This window comes from Ochotona princeps, chromosome 5 (assembly GCF_030435755.1).
Source record: "Ochotona princeps isolate mOchPri1 chromosome 5, mOchPri1.hap1, whole genome shotgun sequence".
NCBI lineage: Eukaryota > Metazoa > Chordata > Mammalia > Lagomorpha > Ochotonidae > Ochotona > Ochotona princeps.
The window spans coordinates 46,318,940-46,333,326 of NC_080836.1; the positions used below are offsets into that span (position 1 = coordinate 46,318,940).

The 14,387-nt window shown below is 37.7% G+C and overlaps 1 protein-coding gene across 2 annotated transcripts in view; it reads left to right on the forward strand.

Moving 5' to 3' along the window:
- Window positions 1-14,387, forward strand: part of CSRNP3 (cysteine and serine rich nuclear protein 3) — a 98,701-nt gene that overhangs the window by 8,622 nt on the left and 75,692 nt on the right. Inside the window, exon 2 of one of the 2 annotated variants that reach the window (XM_004577103.2) lies at window positions 10,288-10,458. In XM_004577103.2, coding sequence (XP_004577160.1) covers window positions 10,311-10,458 — 148 coding nt within the window. In that variant the 5' untranslated portion in view covers window positions 10,288-10,310. Of the gene's footprint in view, window positions 1-10,277; window positions 10,459-14,387 lie in introns of those variants that run through there. The other variant, XM_004577104.3, reaches the window with a different exon arrangement.

The window sequence follows — 14,387 nt, forward strand, 5'->3', positions numbered from 1 at the left end:
CTAATAAACTTTTCTTTGGTTTTCCTTGGTACTCTTGTTGTTAGAGTGCAGAAATAAGCTTACAACTAGCAATTGACCAATTATTGGCATTTTAGAAAGACTTTTTCTAGTCTTGACTCGTTTTTCTGCTCTTATAAACTAAAAGCACAAATCTTAGTTACATTTACAGGTAGACTTTTGGCTCCCAGACCAGGATGTGTCCCATTACTTCATATTGCTATGAAATGATGATTGATATTTAGAGCCACTAGGCTTCAAAAATGCTTTTTTATATGAATACTAATCCCAATGATGCAGAAGTATATGGTAACATGGAGAACTTCTTGGGACCCATAAGTCACACTATAGGGAAACTCTTTACTATTATTAATCCATCCTTCAATCAACAGAGCACAAGTCAGTTTGGTCATTGTGGTTTCACATACTGAGCGAAGAGGATATGAGCAGTCAGAGGCACCAGTCTGTGTACAAAATGCACTTTTTGTGTGTGATTTACTCTAAGTTAATGAGAGGTCACTATACATTTGAGGTTTTCACTAAGTCAGACCACACCTTGTCCTCTAAGAATTGGAAACTAAGAGTCAAAGATGCCATCCTCTTCCATAAAAATTAGTTCACGTGTTAATAACTGATCCAAGATTAGACTCCAAATATGACATTTACTGAGCGGGTTCGAGAAGCATATTCTGTCTATAAGGAATGTTAGACTCAGATGTGATAAAATGTTAACTAGCAACTGCTGATAAATACACAGACCAGGTGCTGTGAAATCGGAAAGGTCATTTAACTCCAGAGTGGTGCTGGTCACAGAATATTTCTCAGAGAAAGACTCTGTCAACCCTAAAAACCCAAACAAATGATATAGATTCTGAAATTTCAATTTCTTTGTTTAAACTACATTGTAGGTTTGGGGGGAAATTGCAGGGAATGGTCATAAAGTATTGCAACAAAGTGGGTGCTCAATAATTACTGACAGAAGTTATTGTAAAAAAAAAAAAAAAAGTGATGTGGTCCAACCACTTTTTAAGAGAGACAAACACAGTTTGGGAAAGCGTTTGCTACTTAGAGCCTTTCTGTCAAGAATCAAAATCAATACAGAACATCCCTGAAGATGTAGTGGCCTCATATGGAGCTGTAAGGTCGTGACCCTGGCAGGAAAGGGAACAGAGGCAGCAGATTCTGACTTCTGTGGTACTTTGAAGGGTTGTGCGTACACTAAATTGTTTCTCTAAGTTCTGGATAATTCACAAAGTCACAAAAGACAATATAATCTCCAGAGCCGAGTTCCCTGTCTTAGGAGTCTGTGCATAGATGGCATGTATTTGCTTTTAGTTGTCCCTCCCCCAAGGAGAAACATTTATTTATTTATTTATTTTACCAAATTCTCAAACTGCAAATCGTCAATCTGTATAATTGCTAAGATCAACTGCATATGAAGCAAATCAAACCTTCCACTCAAAATCACAGGCAACCATAGCAAAGAAAATTTATACATATTTGGAGAACCCCACAATCATTTTTTCTCCAACAAAAATATTTATTAGGCCAGAGTGCTCCCAGGGTTCTTGGCTTAAACAGACACCTGGACAAGAGAAGTACATTTCAGCCAATTTACACTACTCACACTGGCAATCTACCAGCAGCATTTTTCACATTGGTTATGGCCCATGGAAACACCTTGCAGGATTTTACCTTGTAAGATCATTGCCAAATCCCTCTTCTCTTGGCAGGAGACACACTAATTTCTTGCCAAATGGGTTTAAGCAAAAATGATCCCAGTATTTTGGAAGAACATATCTTTTTGTTTTCAGAGAAATGTGTATGCATTTCAGAATGTATTTTAAGAAATAAATCTTCAAGAAGTACTTTTTCTTTTCCTCATTTTCCTCTCCTCTTTTTTTCTTTTTATTATTTCCCATGGATTGTTTAAGTGACCTAAGTGTGATGGTTTATCTCATAATAAATGATTACATTAAATACCAAATTTGTAGTAGCATTCCTCCCAAATACTTCCAGTAAAAATAGTATGCAATACAGTTACCATCTGTGATTCATTGGAGAAAATTTCACTGGGAGAGAACCTAGCACATTCGTGCTGAGTTCTAATCCTGGATTTCTAAGACACTTGTGAAAAGTAGCTTACCTGCCTCCAGTTTGGGTTATTTGACTTGAAAATTACAGTAATAATTCCAAGATTGTTGTACAGATTTAATAAGATAAAGATTGTAAAGTAAGTGGCACATGGCAGATTTCAAGAAACTGAAGTCTTCTTTTGTCCCTATCACATTACATCAGAGTTTAGCATTGTGCATTTCCTGGTCTACAGGTATTATATACTAGTGAAAAGCACAATAACATAACTATATGTTATAAGTGACATTTAAACACTGAAAAGAAACAATAGAATATATAATGCAAGCACAGGTGCATACAATTTCTTGGCTGGCTGCCTTTGAATAATTATCCTTGGGGAGAGGAGCTGAGATAGGGATCATTATGACTGAAGCAGCCAACGAGGGTAATAAAAAAAGGGAAAACTACTTAATGGCAATTGGAATTTTTATCCGCTGTGGTTGATGTCAGAGAAATGTGAGGCCACACAGTACTCAGGATTGGCCAAGTAGTCATCATATCTTATCCCTAGCTCTGTACATTAATATGCAAAAGTATGAAAGTTCAACCAGTAAGAAGAAAGGAAAAAGGGGAGAGATTTAAAAACGTACACAAAAAGCTTGTAGAATGGAGTCAAAGGCCCGGTAAAAAGTTGAGATTTGTTCAGCTATTATGAAGCCTGTCAAGGAAGTCATTTTCTTTAGAAAGGCAACTGCTTAAAATAGTGATTATACTATGTAACAAAAGCTTTAGACTATCCTCATTGTTTGAGTAACATAATAGTGCAAGGATAAAACACCACAGATAATTCAGTCATAGTTTAATAAAATTGGAGGTGACACGGATTTAATACAGATTAACTTAGTTTAAAATTTATCCAGATACTGAGGAGCATTTGGGTAACTGAAGATAGAACTCAAAAGAATAAAAACTACATAGCATATTAATTTTTAACTGAGTTCTTCTTTCTTAGGTATTAGAATAAAATCTGCATGCCATCAGTTGGACCACTGTCCTCTATCTGGCCCATTAGAAAATCTGGTTGATGATTGCATCCATGCACTTGTTTTCACAGATGAGTCACTCACTAGCATTTTCATCAAACTGTTTAAAATGATTTGACTTCATCATTTAAACTTGATGAAGCAAAAAAAAAAAAAAAGGATCAGTTTACATTCTGAGGAAAATGGAAGAAGAAACAACTTCTGTACAACTCAGTCTAGACTCTGGTGCTTCTTGCTCCTGAAATGATCAACCTTGCCCTATCAGGTTTATTGGAATAGAATATTATCACAGGTTTCAGCATTTCGTGCTGTCTGGAAGAGTTTATTGGGAGACAATAAAGCAAATTATTTTATTCTTTTAGACAAAGGTCACTTTTGCTTTGCTTAATTACAAAATTAATAAAAACAAACAAAAAAAAACAAACAAAAAAACAACAAGCCCAGCATCCTAGTACAAGTGAACCCAGGGACCCTATATACCTCTCTATTTCTAACAGAATGACCTTGAGGGCTCCTGCACAAAGGAAAGTGGAGGCAGGGGAAAGACCTAGCCATCCAGAAAACAGAACTTCTTATTCTCTTTCATGCAGTAGACCAGGGAAAAGACAACTCTCACTGAAGTATCTCATTACCATGCAACAGATTCCTGCTACTTCCTTTAAAATTCACAACTTCCCATATCAGTGAGATATGTAACCCATTAACCATAACCCACAACTTCACTTTTTCTAATTGTTCTCCTTAATGATACTACTGCATTATTTCCTGGATTTCCTTTGATTAATAAAGAGCAGAGCTGCCAAATCGTGTAAGTGAGTCCAATGGAAAGGTGGGTTTTCTTCCGTAAATATTTTTGTTGCTTACAGTGTTTTACTTTGTCACCAAAAAACATTAATTAAGGTTGTCAGATAATATGTAAGATGCTTATGCAAGTAGGAATTTCAGATCAACAAAAATAATTTTAGCTTAAATATGTCCCAAGTATCATCTTTTTAAAATTTGAAATTCTAATTTGATTCAGCGTTTTTTATTTTTAGCTGTTAAATCTTTGCAATCACAACATGGTTTTGAAATTAAGGTAGGCTGCTCCTCTGAATTGGCAGATTGACGATGTTAAGGCATACTTGCCTCTTTTTCCCCAAAGTTTATTTCTTTTCATCAGAAAAGCAGATTTATAAAAGGAAGGAGAAGCAGAGAAAGATCTTCCATCCACTGGTTCATTCCCCAGATGGCCACAACAGCTGAAGCTCACCCGTGTCAAAGCTAGGAGTCAGGAGTTTCTTCCAGGTCTGACACACAGAGTCAGGGTCTCAAGGCTTTGGACCATCCTCCACTGCTTTCCCAGGCCACCAGCAGGAAGATGAATGGGCAGTGGAGCAGCTGGGGCAATAATTGGCACCCGTATAAAATGCCACCAGTTGGAGGTGAAGGATTAGCCAGTTGAGCCAATGTGCTAGCCTGAAGTCATATTTTCTGTTGCCATTGCCTTGTGATAGATCATAAAACACTAGAAATTAGGGGCAAAATATAAGAATACCTGACTTAAGACTTGATGAGAATTAAATGGGATAATTAGAGTCCATTGAGTTATCTGTGAAAACTGTAAAAAAAAAAAAAATGTAGGCCATCAAAAACATTGAAAAAATACTAACACCTAAACAGCATCTAGCTTCAGTAATTTATCCAAAGCATTAAGGTGCATGCTTTTATACATCCTCGTTGGGTATTTTTAGCTGAACTCTTGCTCATTGTCTCTTTATGCTTTTTTCCTTGTGATGCTTTTCCCTTTGAGTTCACTGTTCTTTCTTTCTTCCCATTAGACCAGTATTTAAATGAAAACAGGAGTGAATTTACAAAGTATATTGATAAGTACAAAATAAAACAAATCAGTGTTGGACAAGCAGAGTGTATTGGGTTTCTGAGGCAGTGAAATGTATTTAAGCCTGTGAGTGATTGGAAGGCTCCCTGATCATAATGCTTCCCTTTCTGCCTATTGCCCATCAAGTTGGAACAGCTCAACTGTTAGAACATTAGGTTTTAAACAGGACATATATAGAAATTTAGGAGCTTAGATCTTGTAGTCACAGAACTCTAGAGGAAAAAAAAAGAAATGGCTATGGCCGTAAGCCATGCAGTCTCCTAACCCTTGAGATAGCTGAGTTTTGTGGTCTGTAGCTATACATTAGATTACATGAAACAATCCAGTATTTTTTCAGCAGAAGTATTTTATTCAAGCTAGTTCAGAATTGGCTTTTTTGTTCATTGTGAGCAAAATTGCTTTATCCAATTTTAACTCTTAGCTTCAATCAAATAAGCCAGATACAATTTAAAGTAGGGGAGACAGACTGGTAAATGAGATGAACATGATTTGTGCCTGCATGGAAATTTCAGTCTGAGAACATAGACATGAGAAAGCGAAGTACAGCTGTGGAAGGATTCCATTTATTTATTGGCAAATAATTATTGAAAATGTTATATATGGCACTCTTCTAGGCCCTTGGATTATCAGTAAAGAAAACAAAGACACCTACTTTTATGCCAGTTAACATGGGATGACAATAGTGAGTATAAACAGAAATAAATTTTAATATACTATGGATTTAGAGGATGGTAAATACTGTGGGGAAAAAAGTGTTAAGTAGACTAGAAAAAAAAATGGTCTATCAAATGACCTAGAGGCCCGAGAGAAATGACAACTTGGAGAAACTGAAAGATTCTTATGGTTGAAAGATAAACCACAAGTCCAATGGCTCAAAATGAGGATCAAGAGGTTAGCCAGCTACATTGTTAAGGACTTTATCATTCATTCTGAGCACGTTAAACTTTATCCTAAACCAATCTAAATCCACTTAAGAGTATTAACTATTGACTGATGTGATGAGTTTAACATTTTAAATTTATCATTTGGTCTGTAACTTGGAAAACATGTTGAAAAAAAACTGCAGGGACGACCAAATAATTAGTCCATATGAGAAACAGTGGTGCCCTTGACCAGCTTGTTGTTCCTGATAGGCAGTGGTAGAAGTGATAAAATGTTTCTTGTCCAGGTTTAGACTTAGTTTTTCTTGTTTAGGATATATTAATTGGAATTCAACTTTATCTTTTATTCTATGGGATTTGAAATGTTTACTACTTTTCCATTGGCTTCATGATTATCAAGTTTAATTATGCCTCCTCTTTGGGGACCAAAGTTTTTGTGGGTGCTGAAGAGGCACAGCAGCAATAATTTACTTTTGCAAAGGCATTCACTCTACTCACCCATGTTTCTGTCTACCTGGCCACAGAGTATCATTCTCAAATTGTAAGAGAAGTAACATAGGGGACAAAATAAGAATGCAGTATTTTATTGCAGGATCTTCTCCCTTGTGTTTTGTATAAGAAAACCGCTTTTTAGTCCAGAATAAGGACTACATACTGGAAAGCAGTAAGACATTTGGTCGCCATATTGTGTTATGACATTTTGTAATGCTCACATGGTATTTTTCTAAGATTTATTTGAAAGGCAAAGTGACATAGAGAAAGAAGACGAGATCTTCCATCTGCTGGTCACTCTGCTGTGGTTGGATCAGGCGAAAGACAGCAGTCAGAAATTCTATCCAAGTCTATCTTGTGGATGGCCAACATACAACTACCCCTCATCTACTGCTTCCCAGGAAAATTAGCAGGAAGATGGTTCACAAGTGGAGTAGCTGGGCTCAGGGTGACAGACTGATTTGGGATGGAATCCTCTCTAGTAATGGCTTAACCTGCTTCAGCCTCAAAACCAGACAGTTGTTTTTATTTATTTATTTATTTATTCTTATTAATTATTTTGCATTATGTGACAGTTTCATAGGCTCTGGGAATTCCCCCACCCCTCCCACTCCCCTCCCCCCTGGTGGATTCCTCCACCTTGATGCAGTATTACAGTTCAAATTCAATCAAGATTCTTTCCTTGCAAACATATACCAAGCATAGAGTCCAGCTACTTATTGTCCAGATGGGTTGAACAGTTTCTTGGGGAGACCTTTTCTGGTCTGAAGTTAGAGCTGGTAGAATATCATCCCAGTCAATTAAGAGTCCCAATATAACATCAACAGCAATTTGCAATATTATGGAATTGACATGGTTTTGAGTAACCAGTATGTTAAAAAAAAAAAAAAAAAGCAAGTCCTAACCACAACCTATGATTAGCTCATTGACATTTCAATTTTAGTTTATATACAGGACCGGCTGCTATATACCTTAAAATGGCTATAAGGTACCATTCAGCTGTCTCGTGTCTATTTCATTTTAGTATTTAGCCATTTGTTGTGTTGAAGTATAATTTTGCTGATCTTGGCAGATTTTAGGATAATCTAGACTGACTTGTAACTCTAACAAGATATTTGTCGACATTTAAGGTGCAGAACATTTGGGGGGGGTGCAGGAAAATCCCCAACACCGTGGTGAGGAGTAACTAATCTTTGTGTCCCACCCAGCGAGGCATGAGCCAATCCACGCCAGCTCTTTCCTGTCAGATTTCAAGCTCTACTTTTTGTTGTTTGTCTATTTATTTTAGGTTTTTTTAGTTTGTATGATTGTTTGTTTGCTGTGAGGGGTTTTCGAAGCGATCCCGATGGTCATTGCAAGGGAGGGCGGGGGTCCATAGGTGGAGCCATGCTCGGACCAGAGAAAGCTCTCCTCCCTGGTCCCGAAGGACATTTATTGTTCTTCTGTTTCTGCGGACCGCTCAGGGCTTCTGGTTGTCTTTCCAATGACGTTGAAAACCAGACAGTTGTTACATTTTATTGCTGCAAAAGCAATTTAACAGACAACCATTTTGATAGGTGTGTAATAAGGTTATATTACTTCCTCTCCATTAGTTATTTGTTTTATTTATAGTTTACACACTGATCCCAAAATAAACAATCAGTATCTCACTTTGAAATGATCTCACTTGGGCCTTTTCAGATCTAAAATTATATATAAATTTCAACACCATTGCCAAATGTTTTGCCAGTTGGTTACAAATCTAATAACATTTTTTCATTTCTCATGTTATCTCTTTCGATTCTTGAAGCTGTGAAGACATGTCATCTTTTGTAATAATGGGATATGGATTCCTGTAACTTAATTGGGTGTCCTTTATCCTTGAGAAGTCTGCTTTCTATTAGGATGCTGGAGATTGTGTTGTGTGGATGTGGAGTTTAGGAAGGTAATAATTTTTGACTATTCCCATTGTAATACCATGTTATAAAAATGTACTTTTAAAACATGGGCTTCTATCTTGTATTATTTTTTGTCTTGGAGTCTCTCCCTCATGAATTACTTTGCATCTTGTTTGAAGTGAATCATTTTAAAATTTATATCCTGTCCTACTTTTATTTCAAGTCTTTACTTAAAATATCTTCTTTTTCTCTTTACCCTGCTCAGATATGCATGAACATTTTATGCATTTCACACTCCTTGAGATGGAAAAAAATAATATGCTAATCTGAGTAGTGGTAAAATCAGATGCAGAAAAGAGACTTTGTCCTCCAAAGAGTGGACAATGATATATCAGTTATCACCATTGTTAATGTGGCAATCATGTAGAATTAATAATACCGGGAACTAGAACATTAATGTGGGACTCTTCTCAACTTCAAAGACTCTGGCATTGCAGATGTTTTCTGCTTGAGTTCAAGTATTATGTTCTAACTCCCTTTTGTATCCCATACTCTAGCAGTTAGCATCAATATAGGCTCATGCTTAGGTGAGTGAATAAGTTGAAATTAAGAGTAAATAGAAAACATTAAATACTGTACTTATTATACTAGAAATCACACTATGGATGGCCAAAGAAGAGGTATTGACTAGGAATTGAGTGCTGGGTTATGTGTTTCTATAAACTTGGTGTGTGATTATCTGCAGAGTCAAGTAAAATCCAGAAAGGAAATTGCTGTAACACAGGTTGCATATTAGACAAGTGATCCTCAAATTTGAAGATGCATCAAAATCACCTAGTCTGATATTTCCAGAAGCTCAAAGTGTTGGGCATTGCTTCCTCAGCAGTTCTGATTCTGTTGGATCTAGGGAAGAAACTGAAATTATAATACTAGCCTTTCCCTCCCTGGTGATACTGCCACTGCTGATGTAGGTAGCACACTTTGAAAACACTGAATTAGACCCTGGGGAGCTGCAGATCCGAGAAAAAAACTTGTTCCATGATCTACGCTTTCGAGTAGGACTGAAATGATGTAATTAAATAAATCTCAGAGTACTTGAGAGTTTTTCTTCCTGTAGATCTGCATGACTGATGACCATACTTTGGCAGGAAAAGGAGACAATGGCTTCAGGAATTCAGATAAGAGTTAAAATTGGTTGACATAAATGTGGTAGAAAATACAATGCATAGAACTGCCCTAGTAATACTGTCATGTAAGTTAATTGAACAATGTCGGGTCACATACATTTATTAAACATAATTTATATATCACGTGTCCTTAAACTGCAAAGAAACTTTCTGTGCTTTAGCTGACTGTGCAAATGTCAAGGCAGAGTGAGGGAAAGTGGAGAAAGGGCAGCCCAAGGAAAGGGAAAAGCCCAATCATCCTCAACAAGAGGCTTAGAAGAAACTGCATCCATTCACCAGCCCCAGCCCCAGGCATTTGATGTTGTCTCCCAGGTAAATACCCTTAGGAGGTTTCTGAAAAAGTGGCAACAGCTTCAGCAACCAGTTAGCAAGGGGATTTCACTTTACTGTGTTACCAAAATGAAAGCCATCTAAAGATCAAAGTTGATTTCATGTGCTTTGTTGCGCTCAACAAATTGTGTGTCTTGAATTTTAAAACAGGAGCATAAAGTTTCTGCTTACTTTTTTTCCATATTTATTCCATAATTTAATATCATGCCATAATCATTTAGGACCTTAAACAACATTGGTATTCATTTTCTTTCCAGAATTTCTTGAACTCAAAATATTGGTATTGCATTCAAATGAACTATATCTAAAAAAATATTGAAGCATTTTAGTAGCAGACACTGATTCAATTTTATTTGATTTATGTGCACTTAAAAATAGAAAAGAAAATGTGCTTAATTCTCCTTTTAAGGTAAGCTAAAGCTCAGCTTCTGTCTAAAGAGCCACATAAAAATGACCCTGAAGACCTTGGCTACACATTCAGGGGTCAACTATTTCAGTGCCTCACTGCTCCCATTCCTGTTACAGGTACATGTGACAGCGCTGCAGCGATGAGTGGAATTTTAAAGAGGAAGTTTGAAGAAGTTGACGGCTCCTCACCCTGCTCTTCGGTGCGGGAATCGGATGATGAAGTTTCCAGCAGTGAAAGTGCTGACAGCGGGGACAGTGTCAATCCATCCACTTCCAGTCACTTTACGCGTGAGTGCTGAAGCCATAGCTTATGATGAAAGCAGGTCTGCTTCTACAGTAAAAAAGAATTGTTCCCTGTGTGTCGCTTTCACTTCCATTGCCCCTTTTTTTCAAATACAAGCAAAATTAGCAAGAATAATTAAGTGTTTTTTGGAGTAACTCTGTGGATTCTATGGAAATGTGAAGTAAATCCAGGTTCAAAAAAGCATCTTCTCATAAACTGAAAAGGCATTCTGGGAGGACACGAGGACTGTTTTTAGGAGTGGGGCATCTCAGTTATAATGAGAAAGGACTTAGGAGAACATTAAAAAGAGTTGTGAAAGCAGCCAGTCTCCTCAATGTGCAAGCCTATGTGGTCGACTGCCTCTTTGTTGCTCATCCCTTAGTGCTGTGCTCCTCAAGGACAACTGTTAAAACCTACCACACTGTCACATATCCATGCCTGTCTGACATGGTAATGTGAGGTTTAAAGGAGTAGCAGAAAAACTCTGAAGTTAATACAGTCAAAGAGAATTAGACAGCACTACCAGATACCTAAGTAGCTTTTATTTTGTTTTGTTTTGCTTTGTTTTGTTTTGTATGTTTAATTTTAAGTGGAAAGGCAGATATACAGGGAGAAGGAGAGATACAAAGATCTATGGTCTGCTGGTTCACTCCCCAAGTGGCCACAATGGTCAGAGCTGTGCTGATCTGAAGCCAGGAGCCAGGAAATTCCTCCGGGTCTCCCAAATGGGTGCAGGGTCCCAAGCTTTAGGTTGTTCTCTACTGTTTTTCCAGGCCACAAGCAGGGAGCTGTAAGAGAAGTGGAGCAGCCAGGACATGAACCAGCACCATATGGGATACCGGTATTGCGAGGCGAGGATTTAGCAACTAGGTTATTGCACTGGGTAAACACTAAGTAGTGTTTTTAAATGTATGCTTCTTAAACATGACAGTTTCACTATGTCAACATCTCATGACATATAACTAGTCTTAGTTTTTTATTTTTATATATAATTATATAATACAGGATTTTATTTTGAAAGTGTGGCAACTCGAAAACCAAATGTCTTTTTTTTTTAAGATTTATTTTCTTTTTATTGGAAAGTCAGATATACAGAGAGGAGAGAGACAGAGAGGAAGATCTTCTATCCAATGATTCACTCCCCAAGTGACCACAACGGCTGGAGCAGAGACAATCCGGAGCCAGGAACCAGGAGCTCTTCCAGGTCTCCCACGCAGGTGCAGGGTCCCAAGGTGTGGGCCGTCCTCAACTGCTTTCCGAGGCCACAAGCAGGGAGCTGGATGGGAAGCAGGGCAGCCAGGATTAGAACCAGCACCCATGTGAGATCCCGGTGCATTCAAGGCAAAGACTTTAGTTGCTAGGCCACCGTGCCAGGCCCGAAACCCAAATGTCTTAAACTTATTTTTTAAGAGGTAATAAGGAAGTCAATAACTGCTAAATATGAAATAAGTGTATTAAAATCAATAACATTCCTTTCAAAAAACACAACTAGTAGAAAATTTGGAAAGTGATTCTAGCTGCTGTAGAAGAAAACAGATCATAAAACATTCAGTCACAAAGTTCTTGGGTGGGATAGGTGACCTGCAAACATTCACTTACTTCGTGATGATATGAAATGAGCTATACTGTCGATTCAAAGGAGCATACATGCTTAGTTTTGCGGTCTTAATATGAAAATAACAACAGCAGCATCAAATCATAGCATTTTGTGAAGCTGAACCAGAACAAATGAGATAATGCACAGGAAAGAACTTCATAAAACATCAAGTACTAGACATATATTATGCAAAAACCTGTGATTCATAGCTAACATATACTGGATACACGCTATGCTCCGATAGCTCTGCATGAGGGGCCTTCAAAACTTCATGGGAGGGCTCGGCAGTGTGGCATAGTGGCTAAGGTCCTCGCCTTGATCCCATATGGCCGCTGGTTCTAATCCCGGCAGCTCCACTTCCTCTCTATCTCTCCTCCTCTCAGTATATCTGACTTTGTAATAAAAATAAAATAAATCTTTAAAAAAAAAAAAAAAAAACTTCATGGGAAATGCAACTCTCCCAAAAATATGGGATTCAAAAGATTTTATTGTCCTACCAATAGTGGTCCTCCTATGTCTCCATATATATATAAATAATAGAAATATATATATATATATAATGGAAAATAATAAATGAGTACATTTTAAAAATTAATTTAAAATATATACAATGAAATAAACTTATTTATGTTGTTTTTCATGTTTTGCATTGTCCATTTGGTTTTATTTCAAAGCTCAAGAGACAGCAAAAGAGCCAGAGGTTGCATGCCTTGGTTCCTTCTCTAACTATCCACCACAGCCAGGGCTGTGCCAGCTAAGGCCAGAATGCCGAAATTCAACCTGAGTTTCCTCTAAGGGAAGCAGAGACCAAGGTACATCAGGCTGTACCTACCTACATGCCCTGCTGCATAGTCTCTGATTTTCCTATTATTTCATTCTGCTCCCAACTATATATATTGGATGTGTCTTAAAAATATTATATCGGGGCCTGGTGCAGTAGCCCAGAGGCTAAACTCCTTGCCTTGCACATGCCGGGGTCTCACATGGGCACCAGTTTGTGTCCCGGAGGCCCTGCTTCCCATCCAACTCCATGTTTGTGGCCTGGGAAAGCAGTAGAAGATGGTCGAAAGCCTGGGTACTCTGCACCCCCGTGGGAGACCCGGAAGAGGTTCCTGGCTCTTGGCTTCAGATCAGTTCAACTCTGGCCATTGTGGCCACTTGGGAGTGAATCAGTGAACAAAAGACTTTCTTTTCTGTCTCTCCTTCTCTCTGTATATCTGACTTTTAATCTTTTTTAATTAAATCCTAAAACGGAGTCAGGCTGGCCGTGGCAGTTCTGAGTGAAGCTTCTGCCCGGGACTGTGGCATTAAGTGTGCCTGTTCATACCTGCTGCTCCACTTCTGAATCAGCTTCCTGTTAATGACCTGGAAGAGCAGTAGATGTCTGGGTGCCTGCACCCATGTTGGAAACCTGAGGAATCCCCTGGCTCCTACTTTTAGTTACCCACCCTGTCCATTGTGTATGTGTCTGTGTCTCCCTTTCTATAACTCTTTCAAATAAATAATACCTTTTTTTTTCTAAGAAAAATCCTGAACTGAATTTTCTTAGACAGTGATAGAATGGTAAAAATCTATTTGGAGAAATAAACTAATGAGAATAAATGAGTGTTGTTTAAAATCATAAATGTTAAAAAGAACAGGCATATTCTTTAGCTTTTCTTTACTGTGGAAGAATTTTATTTCATTTTCAAAGACAAAGGAAAGTTTTGCTGGGTATGTTATCCTAGGCCGACAATTTTTGCTTTTAGTATCTAGAATATGTCGCTCCTTTCATTTCTTGCCTGTAGAATTTCCTGTGAGAAGTCTCCTGTGAGTTTAACTGGAATTTCTTTATATATACGTTTATTTTTTTCACATGCCCATTTAAGGATCTTTTCCTTATATTCAACTGAAGAGAGCTTAATTATCACGTGTCATGGTGAAGATCGCTTTTGGTCAACCCTGTTGGGAGTTCTGTGTCCCTCCTGGATGTTGTTTCCCAATTCTTTCTCTAGAATAGAGAAATTTTCCCTTATTTTTTCATTAAACACATTTTAATCCCAGCTTCTTTTTCTGCACCTTCTGGGACTCCCATAACTCTTATATTTGGCCTTTTAATAGTGTCTTTCAATTTTTGAATGCTTTTTTTTGGCTGATCCAGCTCTGCTTCCCGAATTTTGTTTGTTTCCCCTGATGACAGGAAAACCCATGTATTTGTTGCCTACAGGAGATGTAACTCACCAACAAAGATCAACGGAAACTATATCTCATGGATTTTGATGTCTTTGTTTTTGTTAGTTTCATCTCTTCAAAACACTTTCTTCTCATTAAATTCTTCAATGGCTCATTGATCATACT